Source organism: Peromyscus californicus, unplaced genomic scaffold, assembly GCF_007827085.1.
Source record: "Peromyscus californicus insignis strain IS unplaced genomic scaffold, ASM782708v3 Scaffold_15__1_contigs__length_86483966, whole genome shotgun sequence".
NCBI lineage: Eukaryota > Metazoa > Chordata > Mammalia > Rodentia > Cricetidae > Peromyscus > Peromyscus californicus.
Window position 1 is genome coordinate 59904878 of NW_026294447.1, and position 26078 is coordinate 59930955.

General features: G+C 49.6%; 1 protein-coding gene and 1 non-coding gene across 2 annotated transcripts; one reads left to right on the forward strand and one right to left on the reverse strand.

Annotated features, from left to right (window-relative positions):
* Positions 1 to 709: 709 nt before the first annotated feature.
* LOC128110947 (uncharacterized) lies at positions 710 to 26035 on the reverse strand. Its single transcript, XM_052738988.1, has 6 exons — positions 22226 to 26035; positions 5454 to 5511; positions 4307 to 4438; positions 3796 to 3846; positions 1461 to 1984; positions 710 to 867 (listed from the first exon to the last, which is right to left on the reverse strand). The coding sequence occupies exons 3-6, from the start codon at positions 4403 to 4405 to the stop codon at positions 864 to 866; spliced, it is 678 nt and encodes a 225-aa protein (XP_052594948.1). The 5' UTR covers positions 4406 to 4438; positions 5454 to 5511; positions 22226 to 26035; the 3' UTR covers positions 710 to 863.
* Positions 23379 to 23485, forward strand: LOC128111411 (U6 spliceosomal RNA). The gene has a single exon (XR_008218649.1). It is a non-coding gene; the product is annotated as a U6 spliceosomal RNA (small nuclear RNA).
* Positions 26036 to 26078: the final 43 nt, after the last annotated feature.

The window sequence follows — 26078 nt, forward strand, 5'->3', positions numbered from 1 at the left end:
CGTCTCCCCTGGGGCAGCTCTCGCCAGCTGCACGCCAGCTCACCTTTGTCGCCATGGTCACGGGTACAGAAGCAGCCAGTGAGGCCAGGAAAGCTGCCCTCCATCCCCGAGGCCTGGCAGCAGCTGTGTTCTTGACTGAAACACTAAGGCCTGGCTGGCAGGTACCTCCATCCCCCAGGGACCTTCTGTGTCTCAAACAGCCCCGCTATCAGTCCCGTTCTCCCACACTTCATTTCCATACCACTCCGGCATGGTGAGACGGTGGCCTTGGCCTCCAGTAAGGGTGACAGTTAATCTGCTCCCAGCGTCTGTCTCCACAGTAACTGGGAGGGTGGCACTTGGTGGCAGAGGCTGCTGTCCCGGCTGTAAGGACTCCTGAGTGACCAGCCGACATTGTCCACCGAGGAACACCTAGGGACTGTCCTACAGAGCCCACAGCAGCTCCTGCGGGCTCTCCTTGTTGCCTGAGTCTCTGGGGGACTGCAGGGGACACTAGGCTTGCTCCAGCCCCATAAGTGGACTTCTTGTCTTGGGAGCACCTCCTCCCCAGGGAGTACCCTCCCCCGTCCAACAATCAGAAGAGTCAGCATGCTAGACAGGCACCACCAGCCCTACTCCCTGGCGGAGCTAGCTGGGGCACTGGTGAGCAAGACCCTACCCCCTAACTAATGCTGGCATGGTCCCAACAGCACCCCAAGGTGGACCTTGCCCTGCCAAGAAAAGGCACCTCCTTGTGGTGCCTTTTTTATTTGCACTTGGGAACCTTGCAGTCTTTGTCCTGCCGCCATGGGGATGACACTAGATTGGAGAGGAGATGGGGCCTGATCCTCCAGCGGCTGCACCAGGCTCGCGCTCAGCTCTCACTACCTACCGGACAGAGAAAAGGACAGTGAACAAGCTGGCCAAAGTGGAACGGGGGACACAGCACCCCCAGTGAGCCCAGTGTCCTAGCAGGCTGAGCCCGAGCTAAGAAACCCTGCTCCAGGTGGCCCGGAGGGCTTGATGAGCATGTGCACACACACTTGTGAACACACTCGGAACGGGGAGGGAGCCGCCCTGCCCCCTGCCTCAGCCTGCAATCCAGCATTCAGGAGACTAAGGCAGGAAGGTCGCCGGGGCTATGGAACAAGATCCTGGGGTCTAGGATGCCCAGTGTGTGTGTGTGTGTGTGTGTGTGTGTGTGTGTGTATACACACACGTGCACAAGCACATGTGTTCCTGTGTGGTTTTGAGAGAACCATTAGCAGAAGATGGTTTTCTCCTTCCACCCTCTGGGTCCTGGGGACTGAACTCGCCCTGACCCCCTGAGCCATCTCCCCAGGCCTGCACACCCAGTTCTAAGCCAGACGGTAGAGCCCCGTTTACCGCCCATCACTATTGGTTTGGAGTGATCCTGGCTCTGTGCTGGCCCCATGCCCCTATCCTGCGCTAACCCGGCCTGGGCTGAGTGGGCCACGTACTTCTTCTTTCTCTTAGTTCTCTCAGGCTCCGAAAGTAAAAGCTCCAGCTTCCTCTTGGACAGCACCAGCCTGGGCCCCTTGTCTCTCTCACCCCCAAGTCGGGGAGGTGGCCGTGTTGCTCTGGCTCTGCCGGGCAGGTGTCTGCTCATCTCGGGGGTCTCCACAGGATTGAGGGGGCTGGCAGCCCTTGCCATCCTCCAGTCCTCGGGTGATGGAGACAGCCTGGCAGGCCACCCCCGGACTTCCTGGGGGCTGAGTGCCTTTAGTTCCCCCTCAGGCTGCATGTCGACATCATTGACTTCCAGGGCTATGGGGGTCCAGCCGGAAGTTTTCATGGTGAGATCTGGAGCCTTTGGCGGGAGCGAGTCTTCCACACTGGCCTCCTCACCAATCTTGAACCTCAGTGTGTAGGAAGGTGCGTTGCGGTTCCTGTCACCCAGGAGGCGGTAGGCACGCTGGCGGGAGTTGCAGTAGGTGGAATGAACTGGGGTATCTTCTGAGTCACCATCATAAGGATCTAAAAACTGATGACAAGGTTTTTGAGGGCATGGCTGTGTGTGAGGGCCTGAGACTCAATTCCCATCACCACAGAACTGAAAAGTTTCTGAGCCAGTGAATAGTCCTAGCAGGGTAGCGTGTAACACAGAGGCAAAAAAGATGTCCCCATCACTATGATGGCAGGTGGCAAGTGGGTGTGACTTGCTGTGCATCTAAACTTTTCCTTTTGTAAAGAGAGGGTCTCATAGCCAACATTGGCCTGCAACTAACCATGTAGCCAGATGACCCTGAACTTCTGATTCTCTTGCCTTCACCTCCTCATCGAGGGATCATTCTGGAGATCAAACCCAGAGCCTCATAAATGCTTGGCAAGCACTCTACTAAGTTACATCCCCGGATGGTGGTGGTAGGGGCTGTATTATTGTTGTTGTTGTTGTTGTTAGGATGATCTCACTATGTAATGTTGGCCAGCCTGGAGCTATGTATATACACCAAGCTGTCCTCAAACTCACAGAGATCCTCCTGACTCTGCCTCCTAATTACTGGGATCAAAGGCATGTGCCACCACACCTGGTTTGTTTTGCTTGTTTAAGACCTGCGCCGGGCGGTGGTGGCGCACGCCTTTAATCCCAGCACTCGGGAGGCAGAGCCAGGCGGATCTCTGTGAGTTCGAGGCCAGCCTGGACTACCAAGTGAGTTCCAGGAAAGGCACAAAGCTACACAGAGAAACCCTGTCTCGAAAAACCAAAAAAAAAAAAAAAAAAAAAAAAAAAAAAGACCTGGTCTCAGGGCTGGAGAGCAGGGTCAGCTGTTCAGTTTCTAACACCCACATGGCTGCTCACAACCATCTAGAACTCCAGCCCCTCCCCTGACCACCTCGGCACTGCATACATATAAGCCGAACACTCGTACATACAGAAATAGAGCATTTCAAACATTAAAAGACAGGGTCTTACTGGACTTGGTGGTGCCTATCTTCAATCCCAGCACTCAGGAGGCAGAGGCAGGTGGATCTCTAAGGCCAGCCTGGTCTACAGAGTGAGTTACAGGACAGCCAAAGCTACACAGAGAAACCCTGTCCCAAAAAACCAAAAAGATAAATAAAACAAAAGACAGGGTCTCATGTAGCCCCAGCTAGCCTTCAGGGCTACACAATGAGAAACCCCGTCCCAAAAAAACAAAGTAGTAAATGAATAAATAATTAAAGGCAGGGTCTCGTGTAGCCCTGGCTAGCCCTCAACTTCTCATCCTCCTGCCTCAGCCTCCAAGGTGCTGAGACTTAAGTGTGTGTGCCACCCTGCCCAGTGGAAAACTTTTTTGTGGTTTTTCAAGACAGGGTTTCTCTGTGTAGCCCTGGCTGCCCTGCATCTCGCTCTGTAGAGCAGGCTGACCTCAGATTCACAGAGATCCGCCTGCCTCTGCCTCCCGAGTGCTGGGATTAAAGGGGTGCGTCACCAAAAACAGTGCTTAATCCTCTTAGGGTGCTTGGCAGGGCCTTTGGGGAGTCCCCGACTTCCTGTCTGTCCTTTCTTGCTTTCTGTGAGCATGTTTTGTCAGTATCTGTTCCTGTCTTGTGGTGGCACTGCCTGTCGCCCGAGCACTCACAGGGTAGGAGAGTCAGGAGGCCTGGCCTGACTTGAGACTGGCCTGGGCTATGTAGTGAGACATCCTCCTCTAGTTCCCTCCCCAGACTCCCTAGGTGCAGTGCTGTCTGCACAGGGGGAAACATTCCCTGCTTGGACTCTGACCCTCACAGCCCTCTCACCGGGCTGGCCTTGGCTTTGGAGGGCTCCCCAGGTCTCTGGACCCTCGGGCCTCGGCCCGGTCTGAAGCATACCTCTCTCCAGATGCCTTCAGCAAAGTCCATGAGGTTCCTTCTGGAGTTGACCTGTGAGGAAAGGCTTGATGCCCATTCTGTCATGGCAGCTTAACACGTGGGGCACTTGGGGTGCTCGCTGCCCACACCACAGGACATGCTGACACTCGCCCTGGTAAGGAGGGGAGCCCTTCTTGGGCACGGTGGGCCCTACAGCACTCTGACACTGGTTCTGGGCCCAAAGCTGGAAGGAGGTGGAGGGCACTGCATCTTCCTTCCCGACTGGTCTCCGCACACATGCAGAAGCAGTGAGGCTGAGAAAGCTCAGAGAGGAACCCAGGCCTGGCCTCTGGTAGTCCAGCTCTTTTCCACTAGCCCCAGGCCGCTGAGGAAGGCAGCTTTCGTTCTCTTGATCAAAGAACACTAGGATTTGAATACTTTTCCTTTTGGAAAGGGAGGAAGGGAGCCAAGACTTGAAGGGATGGCACCAACCCCCAACACCACCCCCGGCCCTTGCTGAACGGGAGGGCACCTGAAGACGATGGCGAGCATGTCTCTGCCACTTCCGGAAGCCAGCTGCACTGAACGCTGCCCTGATGCAGGTGGGTCGGCTGGGCCTCAGGCTGGCCATCCCTCAAGGCCAGGCACACAGACTTTCACTTAACTGAAAATACCAAGTTAGAGAACACAGCCCGGTCAGAGGGTCTGGAACAGGGAAGGCAGGCCACAGAGGAGAGGAAGGGAGCCTTGTTTCTCAAACAACCAGCCCTACCCTGGAGCCCAGGCCCACCTTCTTGATTCTCTGGGAATATGAAGTAACCAAAGCAAGAGGAACGTGAGTTCAACACCAGCCTGGGCTACACAGAAGTTCAAGGCCAGCTTGGGACACATAGCAAGACCATCAAAAAACAAAGTGAGGACTGTGGACATATATAGCTCAGTTCATCCAGTGCTTACTTAGCACACATTAGACCCTGGACTCAGTCCCCAACACCTATAAAACTGGAGTGGTGACACAAGCTTGAAAACCCAGCATTCAGATTAGAAGTTCAAGGTCATCCTTGACTATATAGCAAGAGGCCAGCCTGGGTTACATGAGCCCTTCCTTTAAAAACAACAAAAACCTATGGTTGGGGGTACATGGTGGGTGAAAACAGGGTTGGGGGGCGGGGGAGAGCGTCAGGAGAGAACAAGAGACCGTACATTCCACAGAGGAAGAGAGCCATCCTGGATACATGAGACCCTCTCTAAAGCTTCAAAATAAAATGTAAAAATGCTAGAAATGGGCCTGGAGAGTTGCGTCAGTGGTTAAGAGCACTTGCTCTTTCAGAGGACCCAGGTTCAGCTCCCAGCACCCAACTAATGGCTCACAACCCCGTTTGTAACTCCAGCTCTGGAGGATCTGGCGCCCCCTTCTGGCGCACAGACATTCAGGCAACCCACCCAAATACAAATAAGTATATTTTATTTTTTTTTATTTTTTTTTTTTTTGGTTTTTCGAGACAGGGTTTCTCTGTGTAGCTTTGCGCCTTTCCTGGGACTCACTTGGTAGCCCAGGCTGGCCTCGAACTCACAGCGATCCGCCTGCCTCTGCCTCCCGAGTGCTGGGATTAAAGGCGTGCGCCACCACCGCCCGGCATAAGTATATTTTAAATACCAAGAAAACTAGCACTACAGACCTCCGTGAAGTTGCATGTCACTCGACTTCTCCAGAATCTTCGAAGCATCTGCTAGGCCCTGTTGGAAAGAGCCTTCGTTACAAATGTGCACGCATCATGTATGCTTTTCAGCAATAAACCCCGGCTCTGAAGCCTGGAAAGCAAGCAAAACCAGGCCCTCGTGATCACACAGAGCTCATGGGCATCTTAAAAGTTGGGAAAGTCCCAGCAGAGAAGAAAGCTAGAGCCTAGCATGCTGGTTGGTGCTCACATCTGCCTCTAATCCCATCACTGAGGGGTCAGGGGTTTAAGATCATCCTGGACTACATAGGGAGAGGAGGCCAACCTGGGCTATGTGAGACCCTCCCTGTCTCCGAAAAACAAAAAAGGGAGAAAAGGAAGGAAGGGGCTGGAGAGATGGCTCAGGTGAAGTCCATTTACTGTTCTTGCAGAGGACCTGAGTTCAGTTCCCACTACCCACATACAGTGGCTCAAAATCACCCGTAACTCCAGCTCCAGGGTGCCAGACACCTCTGTCTTCCTTGGGCATTGGCACACATGTATACATAAACACACTTTAAAATAATAAAGATAAATACTTTTAAAAAAGCGGGGGGGAGAGGGTAGCTTCTCTGTGTAGCTTTGCGCCTTTCCTGGATCTCGCTCTGTAATCCAGGCTGGCCTCGAACTCAGAGAGATCCGCCTGCCTCTGCCTCCCAAGTGCTGGGATTAAAGGCGTGCACCACCGACGCCCAGCCCCAAGTGACATTTTAAAGTCCTGTTGCTTTCAGCATTTCGAGGCTGGAACAGCTTCACAGGAAGCCACTTTTGGTGCCCTTACTGGTTTAGGGGCACACTGGGAAGTATGCCCTCCAGAGCCCTTGTGGAATTTCCTTGTGAATAAGCTGGAGTCACGTGTTAGGAGGGCTCAGGTCAAGTGTCATTGCGTCACTTCATCGACATGACTTGGGTCCTACAATCTACAGTGACGGGCCTCTGGCTGCGGCAGTGTCTTCCAGGGCCTCCACTGTGAAGTCCACCCTATGCTGTCCTCTACAGAAGTCAGTGTCATAGCCACACTTGAAGGGTGGGGACCATCTATCAAAAGCAAGGATCTACATAGCCATGTGCTGTGAGCCTTCCCAGTATGCCCAGTGGTCCAAATAGGCTGATTTGGGTAACAGTTCAAAGAGTGGGCCAAGCCTAAGCAGAGGGCCTAGCCTAAGCTCAGCCCATTCCCTGGCTCCTCCGATTATCTGGGCCCCTCTGACAGGCACCAACTAAAGTGTTTATTATTATTGTTGTTGTTATTATTATTGGGGGTTTTTGTTTTTTGCTTGTTTTGGTTTTTGTTTTTTTTTTTTTTTTTTTTTTTTTTTTTTGGTTTTTCGAGACAGGGTTTCTCTGTGTAGCTTTGCGCCTGTCCTGGAACTCACTTGGTAGTCCAGGCTGGCCTCGAACTCACAGAGATCCGCCTGGCTCTGCCTCCCGAGTGCTGGGATTAAAGGCGTGTGCCACCACCGCCCGGCGGTTTTTGGTTTTTTTGAGACAGGGTTTCTCTATGTAACAGCCCTGGCTGTCCTGGAACTCACTCTGCAAACCAGGCTGGCCTTGAACACAGAGATCCACCTGCCTCTGCCTCCCGAGTGCTGGGATTGAAAGTGTGCACCACCATACCTGGCTCTTTAATATTTTATGTGTAAGGATGTTTTGCCTGCATGTATGTCTATGCATCACATACATATGCCTGATGCCTTTATTTGTGGTTCTTTGAACTCCACACGTGCACCATGGTACACATACACAACAAATAAATGTAAAAGAAAAAACACATGCACAAAATGCCCTTGACCACACAGTCTACAAATGAGAAAATGCTCAGCAGTTAAGTGCACTGGCTGGACCACAGGAGGACCCAGGTTTGAGTCCCAGCATTCACACGGTGGCTCACAACTTCAGTTTTAAGGGATCTAATGCCCTCTTCTAGCCTCCAAAGGCACTACATACATGCACATGGTGCACACATACCTTCAGGCAAATACTCAGACACATAATAAAAATAAAGCTGGGCCTGGTGGTGCACACCTTTAATCCCAGCACTTGGGAGGCAGAGGCAGACCGATGTTGGTGAGTTTGAGGCCAGCCAGGTCTACAAAGTCAAACACTAAGGCTTGGCTGTTCTGACACCTGCAGAGCTTAGGTGAGGAAAGGACACCTAGCTTACAGCTGGGGAAACTGAGGCTGAGAAAAGTGGCACACTCAGCAGTACAGAGTGAGGGCCAGAGATGACCTAGCTGGCCTCAAACTCAGAGATGAGCCTGCCTCTGCCTCCTGAGTGCTTGGATTAAAGGCATGTGCCACCGCCATCCATCTGTAATAGCCTTTTTAAAAAATACGTCTTGTTGCCGGGCGGTGGTGGCGCACACCTTTAATCCCAGCACTCGGGAGACAGAGCCAGGCGGATCTCTGTGAGTTCGAGGCCAGCCTGGGCTACCAAGTGAGTTCCAGGAAAGGCGCAAAGCTACACAGAGAAACCCTGTCTCGAAAAACAAAAACAAACAAAAAAAAAACTACGTCTTGTCTTCAGAAGGTGAACTTTTGCTAGACCTTGCAACCAAGTTAATAATATGCTTTGAGATCATCTAAAACTATGCACCCACAGGGGCTGGAGTGATGGCTCGGTGGTTAAGAGCACTAGCTGCTTCCCCAGAGGATCAGGGTTTGATTTCTTGTGTGTACACAGTGGCTTACAACCTGTAACTCCAGTGTCAGAGGGAATCTGACTCCCTCTTCTGGCTTCAGAGGGCACTGCCTGCACACACACACAGTACACAGATATTCAGGCAAAGACTCATACACATATAACAAAAATAAACACATTCTTAATCAGGTGATGGTAATGGTGCATGCCTTTAATCCCAGAGCTCTGGAGGCAGAGGCCAGCCTGGTCTACAAAGCAATTTCCAGGACAGCCAGGGATATGCAGAAAAACCCTGTCTTGAAAAAAAACTCAAAAAAATTAAAAATAATAAAACACTGTTTCCCTACTGTGTACTCAGCCTGTTTCCTTTAACCCACCTTGAAAGCAATGTAACTGACCGTGCTGTACTTGAATACCCCATGCAATCAGCTTTACACTAAGCTAAACTAAATACATAGCTTTAATCTTAAATTATGTACTCTTCCATGCCCAGGCCCAGAATAGTGTGTGTGTGTGTGTGTGTGTGTGTGTGTGTGTGTGTGTGTGTGTGTGTGTGTGTTGCAACCAACAGGTGGAAAGCAGCCTCAAAAAACAAATACCCACAGGGCATGGTAGCATACAACTTCAATCCCAGCAGTTGGAGAGGCAGGTGGGATGTAGCAAGTATCTTACCAATTCCTCAGCTGATCCTGTTTCCTCAGACTGGAAGCTTCTCGGTCCTCATTCAGAATGAATCTCAGCTGAACTGTTGCTCAAAAGCCTAAAAGCTTAACCAGGCTCTAGTTCCTCATCCTCACCCTAAAATACCTTTCTGCTTCCTGCCATCACTTCCTGGGATTAAAGGCGTGAGTCACCATGCCTGGCTGTTTCCAATGTGGCTTTGAACTCACAGAGATCGAGAGGGATCTCTGCCTCTGCAATGCTAGGATTAAAGGCATGTGTGCCACCATTTTCTGGCCTCTATATCTAGTGGCTGTTCTGTTCTCTGACCCCAGATAAGTTTATTAGGGTGCACAATATTTTGGGGAGCATAATATCACCACAGTGGATCTCTGTGAGTTTGAGTCCAGCCTGGTCTATAGAGCTGGTTCCAGGACAGTCAGAGCCACATAGTGAGACCCTGCCCCCACCCACCCCCCAAAAAAGAATAAATCTAAAATACAAATATCCTGCCGGGCGGTAGTGGTACACATCTTGGAGGCCAGCCTTGTTTACAGGGTGAATTCTAAGACAACCAGGGCTACAGCCAGAGAAACCCTGTCTGGAACCAAAAACAAAACAAAAGCCGGGCGGTGGTGGCGCACGCCTTTAATCCCAGCACTCGGGAGGCAGAGCCAGGCGGATCTCTGTGAGTTCGAGGCCAGCCTGGGCTACCAAGTGAGTTCCAGAAGAGGCGCAAAGCTACACAGAGAAACCCTGTCTCGAAAAACCAAAAAACAAAACAAAACAAAAAAAAACAACCAAATATCCCATTAAAGTTGGGTGCAGCACATGGCTATAGACAGTATCATCTGACTGTGTGTGTGAGTGCTGTTCTGGGTCAAGAAAGCCATGTCTTCCATTGTAAGTGCTGGTCAATAAGACAAGAGAGTCCTCATTCCTTTCACATGCGATGTTTTCTGTTCTGTTCAATCAGTACAGAGCAAAGCCCTTTGCCAGGGTCAGACAGACCACAGATACAGGACAGATGGAAGACTTTTTTCTTTAATATGACACCAGTGTAACAAGTCCCCTCCAGGTGCAGGCACAGCTCTCAGGGTCCCCCAGTCCCAGGGCACAAGCTGCTACTCACACCTACCAACCTCAGAAGGTGGAAACAGACCACAACCACAGCTGGTTCCCTGAGCTCCCTCTCAACCCCCTTAGCCTTTAAACTGGAGAATGACTGAAGCCAAGTCTGTTATTGCCAAAGCCACTGCGTCATACAACACCCCTGCAATTTTTCTTTTAAAAAATGGTGTGTTGGTGCATGTTAGCCATGGGGCACATGTTGGGGTCAGAGGGCAACTTTTATTAGTTGGTTCTCTTTCTTCCATGGTTCTGAGGATTGACCTCGGGTTTGCACGGGGTAAAAAGCACTTTTACCCACAAACCATCTTACCAGCAATCCTGCGATGTTACCTCTAAGGCATCTCCTAAACCTATCCCAGCGATGTTTCCTGGCTAAAGTTTCTGGAATTTTCTTTCCTAATTAAGGTTAAAATGAACAATAAAGGGGGGCAGAGCTGGGGGTTCCAAAAGGAGGGCTGCCCTTAGCCCTCCTCATTCCTCCATCCCAGGTCCCTTTGTCCCTGGATACAGCTGCTTCTGGCCTCTGCCCAGCTCTAGGGAGGCCCAGCAGCCCCAGGACTGGCAAGGGACTCTGAGTCTCTGTCTGAGGCCTTCTCTAGGGACACTCTGAGGTGTGGGTGGGCTGGTGGAACAGGTTGAACCCCATCTCTACAAATCCTTACAACTGGGAGAATATGAAACCATTCACTTTGCTTTATTTTTGAAAACTACCTAAAGAAACTTCTAGAAATCAATGCATCTACCTGAAGTTACCAAGTCTCTACATCCAGGTAAGTTCTATTTTTAGTTTTTTGTTTTGAATTTCTCTGTGTAGTCCTGGCTGTCCTGGAACTCTCTGTAGACCAGGCTGGCCTCAAACTCAGAGATCTGCCTGCGCCTGCCTCCTGAGTGCTGGGGTTAAAGGCATTACCAACACCACCCAGCCAAGTTCTATTTATTAACCTCCAAACCTGGGTACTATACTAAACATCTGTCTCTACCTAGGCCCTGACAGGTCAGTCAGACGGCCGGCCCAGGACTGCCATATAACCCTGATCTCATCTCCAAACTGCATGGCCAGGCCCACTGCCTACCTTTCCATTGGCGTCTCCAGTGGGGGTCCAACCCAGATCTTCCTGCTATACAAATCTTACTCGTGAGGATATCTCTGTGCTCTTCTTGCTCAAAAACAGGTCACCTGACCCCTCTTACTTCAAACTCCATACCCAGCTGATGAGTGAACGTTGGCACCCACTTCCAGATAGCCATCAGTTGGCCCTTCTCCCCACCCCTGCCCAGGCCTGGGTCTAGCCTTTCACCTGCCTCCCAGGGAGCTTCCCCTGCAAACTCAGACCGTCCCCCACCCGACCTCCAGGCTACCCTGTCCTCGGGGGGGGGGCCTTCCCAAGCCCCAGCCCATCTGTGCACCTTCCACATCCAGCACCCTCACATATTCTAGTTTTGACCTCTGCCTGGCTGTCTCCCTTACCCACAGCTGTCTTGGGCTTTGTATTTTATTTTTTTCAATTTTAAAATGTTTATTGGGCTGGAGATATGGGTCAAAGGTTAAGAGCATTGACTGCTCTTCCAGAGGACCCGGGGTTCAATTCCTAGCGACCACATGATGGCTCACAGCCATCTGTAATGGGATCTGATGCCCTCTTCTGGTATGCAGGCAGAACATTGTAATACACAATAATAAATCTTTAAAAAAAAAGCTCATCGGTGGTGGTGTGCACCTTTAATCAGCACTCGGGAGGCAGAGGCAGGCGGATCTCTGTGAGTTCGAGAACAGCCTGGTCTACAAAGTGAATTCCAGGACAGCAGGGCTACACAGAGAAATATGTCTCAGAAATAAACAAAGATGTTAGCACAGAGACTGACTTTTTAGATAGGACCCTCCCCACCCCACCCCAAAAAAAAAACCACAAGAAATCCAAGCAAAATTGTTGAGTAAGATTGCACCAGACAGAATCACTTCTTCCAGGAACCAACGGAGCCGAGAGCGCATGGGCAAGGAGAGAGTTTCTGCAGAGGTAATGATCAGGATCCATAAGGAACAAAGACAAAAAGCCTTGTGCTAGTTTGCCAAAAAGCCTAGTGACCCACACGGACGCACACCTTCAATCCCAGCACTCGGGAGGCAGAGGCAGGCGGATCTCTGTGAGTTCAAGGCCAGCCTGGGTTACTGAGTTTGTCCCAGGAAAGGCTCAAAGCTACACAGAGAAACCCTGTCTCGAAAAACAAACAAAAAAAGCCTAGTGACCCAAAGGAACCTGGGGAGGAGCTCACCTCATCTGGCATTTCCAGGGACAGCTCATCACTGAGGGCAGTTGGGGGCAGAGATCACAGAGCAATGGAGGAAAGCTGTTTGGTGACTTGCTCAGCTTGCTTTCTTATGCAATCCAGGACCACCAGGACCACCTGCCCACGGGGGTTGGGGCTTCTAACATCCACTAATCAAGTAAATGCCCCACAGCTGTGCTCACAGGCAAACCTGATGGAGGCAACTGCTGCAGGCCACAGGAACATATCATAAGAACTCAGCTGGTTATGGCAAAGTCACTACCTGGAGGGATCAAGGAATTCCTCCAGAGGAAGCCAAATTCCAAGGAGTTTTTGGTGTTACTTGGCTTGTTATATATCAGCTGTCTTCTGTTATGAAAAATCATGTGTGCCTTCATAGTTTTCCCAATTGACTTTTCCCTAAGAAGGGCTAACAGTGTGGACTGATCACTCTCTGGACATACACATTCCAGGTATTTGGAGAACAGCCTCAGGAAAGGCTTTCTCTGGAATCAGATTATCTCCCTTAGCCACTTTCAAGGACTACAAGAAACACCGCCCAGGTGGGCGCCCAATTTCCGAGGATAACAATGATAACAGCCCACCTGCAAGTCTCCTGACTTAAATTCCACAAGGAGACAACGCCCAGGTGGGCCCCAACTTTCAAGGACTAACAGTGATAGCAGCCCACATACAAGTCTTAAGGTAAATTCCACAAGGAGACACTGGCTAGGAGAGGTGGACATTAAGTAATAGCTTTACACAATTTACCTCGGACCCTCCCTTTATATACCAGGACTTCCAGGGCACAGGGCGGAGAAGAGAAAAGAGAATGGAAGAACTAGATGGGTAAGAACTTGAGAGGAACAAACTGAGATGGGAAGAACTAGATTGAAGGGCTAGAAGAGAGGACTAGAGGAACGAGATGGAAGATGAGGAAGAGCCAGATGGGGAAGAACAAGATGAGGAAGAGCCAGATGAGAGAGGAGACAGGAGAGGAGCTGATGTGGGAAAGAACTAGATGGATGAGAACCTAGAAGGGGCAGAACTAGATGAAGGAATTAAGATAGAACCTAGAGGGGACAGTAAATAAATAGAGAAATCAGGCAAGAAAGGAGCTAGACATGAGAGCAGAATAGAAGCTGTGTAGAGAGAGAACCATCACAGAATAGTAAAGTGTATGAACTAAGGAGTTTCATGTACATAGATTCATTTCTTTTCATCAAAGATTATCAGCTGCTTGTAGATTCTTCCCGGACCCTGGGAGGGGACTATCAAGGGGCTAGACCCCCATAGTCCCCGATAGGCAACGCTCTCTTTCCAGGTGACAAAAACCAACCAACACAAACCCTACCCCAAGAACCCAATTTTTAAAATGTCCCAAAGCAGGCAGGAAAGGTGGCTCAGAGGTTAAGAATGCTTGCTGTACAGTCACAGGACCTTCAGATCCCAGCACCCACACAGCAATCCAGGTGATCACGACTATAACCCCAGCTCTGAGCAGGCCGGAGACAGGAGGATTACCGAGGTGGATGAGAGAACACAAACCCTAAAGTTTGGGGAGAGACCCTGCCTCAAAGGGATAAATGGAGTGATGGAGCAGGAGATCCAGCACCCTCTTCTGGTCTCCAAGGACACAGGAGCAAACACACACAACTACATACACAAACTTGTGCATACACTCACACACACACACAAATACATCAACTTTTTTTTTTTAATGTGCAGAAATGGGGCTGGAGAGTTGGCTCAGTGGTTAAGAGGGCTCACCGCTCTTGCAGAGCGAGTTCCAGGACAGCCAGGGATACACAGAGAAACCCTGTCTCAAAACACAAACAACAAAAGGAAAAAGAAAAAGAAAAAAGAAAACAAAACAATATGGAAGTGTTTAAGAAAAACAAAAAACACTAGCCAGGTGTGGTAGCACTGACTGTATTTCTGGCACTTGAAGCTGAGGCAGGAGGCTCAGAAGTTTGAGGCCAGCCAAAAATCCTAAAAAACAACCCATCTGTGGGCTCAGCCTAAGGTTGTCACATAGGAACCTGGCATTGCTGTGTTGGTACTTGCCTGTATGCCTGGGACCCAAGGCTCAGTCCCTAGCACTGCAAGAGTTCTCAGTAAGGATTCTCAACAATCCACCACCAGTCTGGTTCAAAACTGAACATCTTGTCCTGCACTAGCATGTGTTCTGAGGTTCCCTAATCACCTTTCCCCCAGTGTGCTAAGAGGATTAACTTGAGGAGCCTGCAAATCTGAGATGGGTTCCCTAGCTCTGTTGACCTAGTCTACCCTCTCTCAGGATGCTCCCCTGTGTGAACCTGAGACCAGACATGACTCCTCAGACCAGGATCCAAGGAGAACAGGAAGCCCACATTTTACACACACACACACACACACACACACACACACGAACAGCTTCTGCTGTAAATGTCTTCTGGGACAGCAGAATCATCTACAAGTTTCAGGAGACAGCAAATTACCCTAAATGCAGGTAATACACTGCCCTGTGCCTCACCTATAAGGACCTTCAGAGAGACTGACAGGCTCCTTATTTGGTGCACAAATCACAGATGGCTGTTTTGTGTGTGTCCCCCCGCCCCCCGTCATTAATTTTTCTAAGATTGACACCCCTTTCTCTACTAGGTACTGTTCTGATCAAATACCTTTATGTGTGTTTTTCATTTGCCATGTTGGCACTTACACCCAGAGTTTTGAGTTGCTAGGCAAGTGATTACCACTGGGCTGCAGTCCCAGCCTGAGCAGACACTTTGCATGTATGTGTGATCACACGCATGATCATGTCACAGTGGTCCTGTGGGGGTCGGACGACAACTCCCAAGCGTCAGTTCTCGCCTTTCATGCAGGCTTTGGGGGTGAGTTCGGGCTGTCAACCTTGGCAGCCATCTTGACAGCCCCTGACCATTCTAACGTTAACAAACTGAAAAGGAATATTTATTGTTTTCTAGTTTGCAATTTCCTGTCCCTGAGGTTCCCTGATAAAATGTCAAAACCAGGCTCGGGGCGTACCTCGTAGTGGACTGGCCGCTAGCACAGGCGTGGCCCTGGGTTCACTTTGAAGCACAGGGTTGGCAGGGGTACAGGTGGGATGCAGTCCAAGGCAATGCCATCTAGTCTCGAAAGCCTTCTCCCCACAGGGAAGGTCACTGTGCCGGGTGGGAGCCGGCCTCTCCAAGGAGCCCGGCTTTTAGCAGAACCCACTGGACCACAAAGTTCTAACCAGAGGAACGTCTCAGGCAAAGGCCTGTCCACAGTGAAGCTGCAACCAGGATCTTAGTTCTCATTCTAAGTCAGTTGTCTAGAGGAAATTCCTCAGGTAAAATAATATTTTATTTTAGATGTCCCCTGCCCTGCTATGGCTTTGAATGTAGCTGTTAATCTGGCATGTTAATTCCAAGATGCCCCAGAATTCTCCTATGGGTTCAAAGTGGGGAGCAGGGTGCTCAGCTCTAGACAGAGGGTCCCTGCTCTCTGACAGTGGAGTAGGTCAATCCTGGGCATCTCTTGGCCCTTCCCAAACCCCACTATGCCCAGGGCAAATCAAGGGACACATACCCCCCTTCTATCCACCTCACAGCAAGGTCTCCTGGGAAAGGCAAGAGGGCAGGGTCACCTACCCTGAGGGGTCACATCTTCATCCTCAAAGGACAGTGACCCCCCCAGGTGGAATCTAGTAGACCCTCCTCTTACCATTCTTCTACACACACCCATACCACTCTGTTCTTCACAAGTGCCCATTGGGGACAATGGCTTCAGTGGCCGGCCACATCTATCCCGAGATCCAGGCTGGACCACACTTACTCTCCCCAGGAAAGTCAGCCCAGATTTAGCCTGCTATGGAAGAGACTGGTCCTGACAGTAGCTGGGCAGGGGACACCAAGTGAGGCCTCTGTGAAGCTGGCTGGCAGCCAGTGTGGCCCTGGGGCTGATATCATGTAAAGCAGTTGACTAGCTTCAAGCTTCAGGTTTGAAGAGCACAGGACTGTCATTCTAGACTTACCTCCTGGATAGGATGTTCATTTTGGTCCCCAAGTGGTCACCCATGAGTCAAGAAGAGAGGCAGGTGCCCTGTGCTTCAGGCCTGTGTGAGGTCACAGGTATCTCCATGGCAACCCAATGTGCATGTTCCTGGGTTCACCCAGGACCATAGGCCCTAAACTCCAGCTCCCACCACCCCGCCCTTAGTTCACAGTGTCCAGAGTCCTGCTGTTTGCCTGCCCCATGCTCCATGAGCCATCCCACTCATCCTGAGACAGCCTGATGCTCACAGCCACAGGGCTCCTCAGAGCTGTCCCTTCCTTGGGTTTGAGGTGCTCTACCAGGCTGCACTTAGACCAGAGAGGCCTTTGTAAAAGCCAAGACTTTGGTGCCCCAGAACATCATCCACATAGTTGGCTCTCCCCTCCAGCTGAGGATTTTGTCCCACACTGCCACTCTAGCGCCTCTCATAGCCAATTCACCAGGCCACAACCCCCTCAAACCCCCCAGCCATCCACAGCTCTTTGAAGTGTGGGACACTGAGGTGTTAGGCTGCCCCTCTGCAGTCCGCAGAAGCTGTATACGTGTTACTATCTGACTCCTACACTGTCATCTCCCAGCAGGCCGGGGGACTTTGAATGCTAATTGTGGAGCCACCTTGAACTCCCAGGGCAGATGGATGAGAAAGGACATCCTCGATCACCCGTGCATTTGAAGGCGGTTCCCAGTACTCCGCCTATGTACATGTGAGGAAGGAGAGGCATTAAGGAAAAGGTGGGACAAGATGAGAGAATAACTCAGTAACTGAAGGGAAGGAGCGAGCTTGGCTAGTTTCGTGTCTCCCCCGCCCTTGGGCGCCTCTGAAATCCACAATGGAAAGCCACACAGGTGAAAGCAGACAGAGGTGGAGCTCAAGGGAGGACCTAAGCGGGAGGGACTCTAGAGTTAAGGGAGCCATGTATGCTGGCTCACACTTGTAATCCCAGAGCCCAAGAGGTAGAGGCAGGAGCATCAGGAACTAAAGGTCATCCTTGACTACTTAGTGAGTTCAAGGCCAGCCTGAGCTACATGAGACCCTGTCTCCACAACAAACACCTAAGGAAATAAGAGTGGACTATTGCTGGGCCGTGGTGGCACATGTCTTTAATCCCAGCACTCAGGAGGCAGAGACTGGCGGATCTCTGTGATTTTGAGGCCAGCCTGGATGACAGAGCCAGTTCTAGGACAGCCAGGGCTACCCAGAGAAACCCTGTCTTGAAAAACAACAACAACAACAGAAGAGTGGACTGTTAAGGAACATAAAAGGTCCCTTGTGGAACTGATCTCTAAGAAACTGGGGACCTACAGCCAATAACACCCATTTGGTGAGCCCACTTCGCCCACCAGACTAGTTGCAGTCCAACACCCCTCAAGCTACAGGTCAACGCACTTGTAGGCTACAACTGGTATTGGGTGCACGTGTGTTTCTTTCTTCTTCTTAAAGATTATCGTTATTTTAAATTTATTTTATGTGTATGGGTGTTCTGCCCATGTCCCTGCATACCACAGTCCCATTGATGCCAGAGAGGGTGTCGGGAATCCCTGCAACTGGAGTTAGATGGTTGTGAGCCACCATGTGGATGCCGGGAACTGAACCCATGTCTTCTGCAAGAGCATCAAGTGCTCCTGACTGCTGAGGCAGCCCACCCTTCACGCTTTCCATGCTGGAGCTCCAGCTAGCACCGTGCATAGGCCAAGCACAAGCTCCACCTCTCCATTGGCTGACATACTAGCTGCCTTACATTTATGCTCTCTCTCTCTTCTGCATCTCATTTCTTCTTCTTTTTCTTTTTCTTTCTTTCCTTTTTTCAGAGCTGAGGACCAAACCCAGGGCCTTGTGCTTGCTAGGCAAGCACTCTACCACTGAGCTAAATCCCCAACCCTCACTTATTCTTTGACAATCTCATTTGTGCATACGTCTTAGCCACCCCAGTGTCTCCCTCCTACTTCCTTTGGCACCCCTCAACATGTCCACCTACCACTTTCATGTCCCCCACTTTTCTGAGCTGAGTTCACCTCGTGCTGCCAGCCGGACTGTTAACTAACCTTCTGGACTTGACCTTGTCAGGGTTTCGTCCTTGAATGCAACTGCTGTGTCCTGGGCAGAAGACTATTTCACAGCGTTCTTCCCCACCTCCAGCTCGTAGGCTTTCTGCCCCTCTTCCATATTTCCCGACCTTGGGGGTGTGGATAGAGATGTCCTACTTAGGGCTGAGCCCCGACAATCGCTTCTTCTCAGCACTTTGACCAGTTATGAGTCTGCCCTGCTGCCCACAGCAGGAGAGTCAGCTGGCTAAGGTCGAAAGCAGCACTAATCTATGATATAAGCACAAAGTTTGCTAAGTCCATTTAGCAGCATCCAGGTTCTTCCTGGGGCCTATGAACGCATAAGTCACCAGTTCTTAACCTGTGGGTCCTGACCCCTTTAGGCCTGTTTCACAGAGGTGGCATATCAGATAGCTACATTATAATTCACAACAGTAGCAAAATTACAGTTACGAAATACAAAAACTAACTTTCGGTTGGGGTCACCGCATGAGGAACCGCATTAAAGGGTCGCACGCAGCATCAGGAAGATTGAGAAGCACTGGGATTCTGGCAGGTCCACAGTCCCGGGGATGCAGTCTCTCCTGTAGAGCACACCTTAGATCCGCTCAGGAAGTGGTCACCCCTGTAACCTTCACACTACTGCTGCACCGGGGGCACAGGCCGCCTGAGGTTGCTGCTGGAGCGTGCCACGGCCAGTGCTGAGGAACCTCCGGGGGGTGTTCTCTCCCCGGCCCCTTTCAGCTGAGCTCCAGCTTGATCTCTGTCCTGCAAGCAACAGGGCCTTCCTAGCTAGTTACGGTGGGCACCAAGAGCAGTGGCAACAGCTCACGTGTTTGAAGGGCTTTGGGGGCTCTTTGACCAATTATTGGTATTTTTAACATCCACTTTTATTTTACGTGTATGTGCCTGCTGCCTATGGAGGCCAGAAGAGGACATCAGATCCCCTAGAAATAGAGTTAGAGTTGTGAGGCACCAAGTGGGTGCTGGGAATCAAACTCTGGTCCACTGGGAGAGCAACTCTTAAACACTGAGCAATCTCTCCAGCCCCCAGTAATTTTGTTTTGTTTTGGGTTTTTGTTTTGTTTTTTTTGAGACAGGGTTTCCTGGAACTCGCTTTGTAGACCAGGCTGGCCTCAAACTCACTGAGATTTGCCTGCCCTCTGCCTCCCAAGTGCTGGGATTAAAGGCATGTACCACCACTGCCCGGCAGAGCAATGTGTATTCTTTTTTTTATAATATTTTTTTTGAAATAGGTTCTTGGATCTTATGCAGCCCTGGTTGGCCTTGAACTCACTATGTGGCCCAAGATGACCAGGCACTTCTGATTCTCCTGTCTCCACTCCTGAGTGCTGGGATTATAGGCATAGACCATTTTATGAGGTGCTATGTTTACCACCTTGGTTGGTGGTGGGACCTGGGAGAGTGGAGCCTAAAAATGAGGTGGACTAAAGTCTCATGCAATAGCCAATTTGAAAAGAGGTCACCTGAGTAAAGGTCTCATGAGCTCAACCTGTATATAATAACAAGGACAGCCGCACCTGGTAAAAAAACGTTTTCCCACAGAGGCACAGAAACAATAACAATAGACAGCTGTAACCAACAATCTGAAGTGAACTCACTCCTATCCGATACACCTGGGAGGGGCACGCAAACATAGTCCACGAACAATTCAGTGTTTGGAGGGAACCGAGGTCAGCAGACTCTTGTTTTCTCACAAGCACCCAGAATTCCCCTTGGACGACTCCATTCTTGGACCCTGTTCCGACAGTGCTGGGGACTGGGCACACTGTGTAAGCACTCTACCAACAGAGTTACAACTCCAACCCTTACATTTCTTTTCATCTTGGGCAGTTGCTTTATTCTGTTTCATTTCACTTTGAGACAGGGTCTCACTATATATCCCAGACTGGCCTCAAACTCCACATCCTCCTGCCTCAGTTTCCCGAGTGTTTAAGAAGAGAGGAGACCAAAGCCTCTGCCTGCCTCTTGGTTGTGTCTCCAGTGTTGCTCAGGATCGCTGTACTCCCTTTAGTTTCTGACAATACAATTACCACGTCTGTCTGGTTGGGGACAGTTAGGCATTTTTAAACTTCCCATGCCAACATTTCTCTACGTTTCTCCTAAGATCAAGCAGGCAAAATTTCTCTAGTTCAGGTCAGTTCTCTCAGGGGAAGCACTGTAACTTCTCAGCTGTGCCAAACTGATGCCCAAGGGAAGGTTCACACCTTCAGAAGGACAGAGGATACTTGTTGTTAGACTTGGATCATTTTATTTTAGTTTGGTGCTTTCTTTTTGGTTTTGAGACAGGGTCTCACTATGTAGTCCTGCATGGCTGATCTGGATCTCAATATGTAGATTAGGCTGGTCTCAAACTCACAGAGATCTGCCTGACTCTGGTTCCTGAAGGCTGGTGTTAAAGGCACCCCTCCACTAAGCCCATCCATGGGATGTCAACTTGAAATGCACTTCCTGGAGCTGGTGCGAGAGCTCAACACATAATGGCACTTGCTGCCAAGCCTGACAAGCTGGACCTAAGTTTGTCTCTGGAACCCACATGATGGAAGAAGAGAATGGACCCCTGAAAGTTGTCCTCTGACCTCCACACATGGCACATGTGTACACACACACACACACACACACACACACACACACACACACACACACTATAATTTAAATGAAAAATAAATACAAAGCGTTTAATGCATTTTCTGCCTGGTGTGGTAGCATGTAATCGCAGCACTTGAAGACTGAGGCAGAAGGATGTTATAAATTTTAGGTTAACCTGGGCTACACAGTGATGTCAAGGGCAGTCAGGGCTATATAGTGGATGCTGCCTTAAAAACAAAACACCAAAAGGCCTGTAATCCCGGCACTTGGGAAGCAAAAGCAGGAAGAACAAACAGGGTTCAGTGTCATCTTAGTTACACAGGGAGTTAGAGGCCAGCTGGGGCTCCATAACGGCCTGTGTCAAAACAAGCAAAAACCAGCCAGCGAGCAGACAGAAGGTAAACGGGCCGGGGAGGTGGCTCAGCATTAAGAGCACATACTTTTTGCAGAGGACTTGGCTTTGATACCCACATCAGGCAACTCACAACTGCCTGGAACTCCATGTCTTCCGATTTCCCATTGTTTCTCATCACGTGCTCGAACCCTCATTCCACACACACACATTCACAATTAAGAATCTTTTAAATCTTAAACAAGTGGTTCAACTGGCGGAGACCCTCCACACTGGGGTTCCCTCCTAGGCCCCGGATTAGGCACAAACACACTCAAACACCTGTTTTCACATTTCTTTTCTTTTTTTTTTTTTTTAAGATTTATTTACTTTTGTATGAGTGCTCTATCTGCATGTCTGCCTGCATGCCAGAAGTTGGCGACATCAGGGCCCATTATAAATGGTCATGAGCCACCATGTGGGTGCTGGGAATTGAACCCAGATCCTCTGGAAGGGCAGCCAGTGCTCTTAACCACTGAGCCATCTCTCCAGCCCTGAGAGCACCTTATTGAGAGGGGAGAAGAAAAGTTAAAGTTAAAGTGGCTGATTTCTGACTCAGGCAGAAAAACAGAAGCAAATGACCTTGCAGGTGTCATTTTTCTTTCTTTTCTTTTTCTTTCTTTCTTTTTTTTTTTTGTTTTTTTTTTGTTTTTTGTTTTTTGAGACAGGGTTTCTCTGTGTGGTTTTGGTGCCTGTCCTGGATCGTGCTCTGTAGACCAGGCTGGCCTCGAACTCACAGAGATCTGCCTGGCTCTGCCTCCCGAGTGCTGGGATTATAGGCATGCACTACCACCAGCTGGCTCCAAAGGGGCTTTTGATTGCTGGACTTAAATACTTTGACAGCTGGACCTTGGTGGTCAGCCTCAAGAGGAGGAAGTGGACAAATAAGGGACTAGACCTTGGTGGCTAGCTTTTGGAATGTAATCTAAGGCAGAGAGAATGGAGAGTGCTTACCATGTTCGAGCTGGCCAGTCTCCACATCGACCCCTCCAGTCCTAGAATTCCCACTGGTCAAGTGTCAAGGCTTTGAAGAGCTTTCACGGGAAGGTGAAGCATGCTGCAGGTCACTTGGCAGTCAGTCAGTTCAGCTTCTTGGCTCTGCAGTAACTTACTAATCTTTGTTCAGATTTTGGTGTTGCTATTAATACACAGTGACTCACCAGAAGCGCAGCTTCCTGGAATGTTCTTCCCAAGGAGGTGATGTTCCTTCCCATGGAAGACAACTCTGCAAATCATTCTTTAAAGGTCTGAGCACATCCAGAACCCTTAGACAGGGGGAACAAAGCTTCCTAAACGATACAAAAGCATGTAAATGAATTGCCCTGGACACAAAGGCAAAGTATCCGTTGTATTTATCAGTTATTCATCCCACAAATATAGATCAGGCACCTGCCTTGTGCACCAAGCCAGCAGTGAAGAATTTCTGTCCACACCTTTCCTTGCAGCAGACAGGAGAGGCAGGCTGACCTGCAGCTACCAGTCATTCCATTACAGTGTGCCACGGAAGGTACGGGTAGCCTGAGGGTGTAGTACAGTGGTAGAGCGCTACCCTACAATGTGAGAGGTATTGGGTAACATCCCCAGCACCGGAGGGAGGAAGGGAGGGAGGGAGGGAGGGACGGTGGGAGAGAACACAAGAACATTCAGAGGCATATGTCACAAGAAGATTTTCTCAAGAGAGTGGCATCTAAACAGAGGCAGACAATGGAGTGAGTGTTAAGCTGGAATGCAGAGGCAGAGAGGCCATGTCAGCCAAGTTAGTGCTCACTCAATCAGGGATGCTGTTTGTGGGTGATGAAGTGTCTGGAAAATAGTTGTGTGAATTGGGAATGGTGGCTCATCCCTGTAATCCTAAGCACTGAGGGAAGATCTCTCAGAGTGGGGAGACCAGTTATACAGCAAGTTCCAAGACAGCCTGGGCTACATGGAGATCTCACAAGAAAAAATAAACTATGGTTCCAGTCGTGGTGGAGTACACCTTTAGTCCCAGCACTTGGGATGCAGAGGTAGGCAGATTTCTGTGAGTTCCAGGTCAGCCTGGTCTACAGAGAGAGTTCCAGGACAGCCAGGGCTACACAGAGAAACCCTGTCTCAAAAAACCACAACCCTGCTCGCTTCCGCAGCACGTATACTAAAACTGGAACGACACGGAGAAGATTAGCATGGCCCCTGCGCAAGGATGACACGCAAATTCGTGAAGCGTTCTGTATTAAAAAACAACAAGAGAAGCTATGGATATGCCTCAGCTCAGTGATAGAGCACTTGCCTAAAATGCATGAGATCCTACATTTAATCCTCAAGACTAGACACACACCCAAAGCAGGGAATGATGGGGTACCCTTGTAATGCCACACTTTGGAGAAGAGCTCAAAGACAGTTTTAGCCATGGCAAGTTCAGGTTAGCCTTGGCTGTTAAGACCCTGTGTCAAACTCAAAGGAAATCCCTGTGCTGGCTAGTCTTGTGTCAACTTGACAAAAGTTTAAGTCATCTGAGAGGAGGGAACCTCAACTAAGGCCTCTGGGCGGGAATCTCATTTCAGTAACTGTTTTAATCAGATTAGTACCGGGGCATGTCTGTGGAGGGTTGTCTCGTTGATATGGACCCAGCCTATTGTGGGCATCATCATTCCTACGCAAGCACACATATCTGCTTACTATATAGACCGAAGAAAACGGTCAGCTCAAGAAAATGGACAAATGGGTGTTCATTCATCTCCGCTCGATTGAGGATGTGATGACTAGCTGCTTAAGTTCATGCTGCTGGCTCTTACAAAATGGTAGTCTATAACTTGGTATTATAAAGTAAACCCTTAAAAATTTTAATTTAAAAAAAGAAAAAAAGGCCTCCAGAGCCAGGCCATGTGGTGTATGTCTGCATGTCTTTAATCCCAGCAGAGGCAAGCAGTTATCTTTGACTTCCAGGCTAGCCTGGTCTAGAGTTTCAAGACAGCTAGAGATGTCTCAGGGGTAGAGGTTGGGGGTTAAAAAAAAAAAGGGGGGGGGGCTAAGATGGGGCTGTATGCATGCCTGCAGGGCATTTTCTTAAGCATAGAAGGGGGAGGGCCCAGCTCATTCTGGGTGGTGCTGCTCCTGGCTGGTGGTTCTGGGTTCTATAGGCAGGCTAAGCAAGCCATGACGAGAAAGGGAGTAAAGGGCTGAGGCAGAAGCCCTTCCATGGCCTCGGCCTCCAGATTCCTTCCCATCTTGACTTCCTTTGATGATTAACAGGACTGTGGAGGTATAAGGTAAATAAACCCTTTTCTCGCCAAGTTGGTCATGGTGTTTCATAGCAATAGCAACCCTACAACAATCCCGTAAGTATAATTGGGCCAGTGGACATGAGGTTGTTCACAGTTGCCTCCACCTTTTTACTGTTTTTACTGTTGTGAGTATATTCACATTGTGTAACCACCGCCATCATCCAACTCCACTTTGAACTAGACTTCAACCTTCCCGTTGCTCGAGACAAGGTCTCATGCAGTTTAGGCTGGCCTTGAAGTCCTAATCCTGCCTGTACTTTGTGTGAAGGGATGGAACCAGGACTTCATGCATGCTAGACCACTAACTACCATCTGCTAGCCAGCCCCAGGTTATTTGAACCTATGTAGGACTACTTCCTCTGCCTCTTCATGGCAGTGGAACTCTTAGCTCTATAGTGGGATCCTATAGTATTTGGCTTTTGTCTTTATAAGGGCTGTCTGTTTGTACCATCTGACACCCAACTCTTCCAGCTGGTATCTCAAAGGCTTTGGACTGACTTTAGAATTTGAACACTAACTAGGCTTTCGTAATCCTGACTCAGTAACCAAGTCCTTAGAGCAGTGGTTCTCAACCTTCCTAATGCTGTGACCCTTTAATACACTCCATATGTTGTGGTGATCCCCAACTATAAAATTATTTTTGTTGCTACTTTAGAACTGCAATCTTTCCTTTATCTGTGTTTTCTGATGGTCTTAGACAACCGCCGTTCTAACCCCCAAGCTGAGAACCACCAGCCTTGGAGCCTTTCAAGTATTTAACATCTTAGTGCCTCCTGAGCTACCACTACCCCCTCCCCCATGCATTCTGATCAGGATCTTATCTGACGTACTGCCATCAGGGCTGTTTGTGTGGTACTGATGAAATTAGGATCTTGCACATCCCGCGTGCACCAGAGGCTAGCTGCACCATCCAGGTTGTCACACTCAAGTGAGCAGGATTTCCCTGTAAAACTTTGCTGGCTTTAACGCTGAAACCCATTGCACCCTGGCTACCTCTCCTAAACCAGTTTTTTCCTTTTTTTGGTTTTTTCAAGACAGGGTTTTCTCTGTAGTTTTGGTGCCTGTCCTGGAACTCATTCTGTAGACCAGGTGTAGACCAGGCTGGCCTCAAACTCCCAGATCAGCCTGCCTCCGCCTACCAAGTGCTGGGATTAAAGGTGTGCGCTACCACGGCCTGGCTCCTAAACCAGTTCTTTACTGCTTAAATGTCTTCGACCACCTTCTACCACTAAGCTACAAAGTTAAAACTCTAGTAAGATATCTGAGATTTGGAAAGGAATTTGGACACAAATGCCCAATTTTAGAATATAGAACACAAATGCCCAAACACTACCAGTTCCAGCAAAAAAACTATTAAGGCTTTACCTTAGTAGAGGAACTCTTGCCCAGCATGCAGGAATCCCAGTTCAACTCTGCATGATGCCAAAAATACTGGACATCATCCCCCCAAAAAATAAGGCTGGTTAGTTACAGCTTAGTCTGTCAACATTTGGACATGGTAGAGTAAGAAAAAATAAAGGACCTCAATACAGAGGCCAGACGGTATT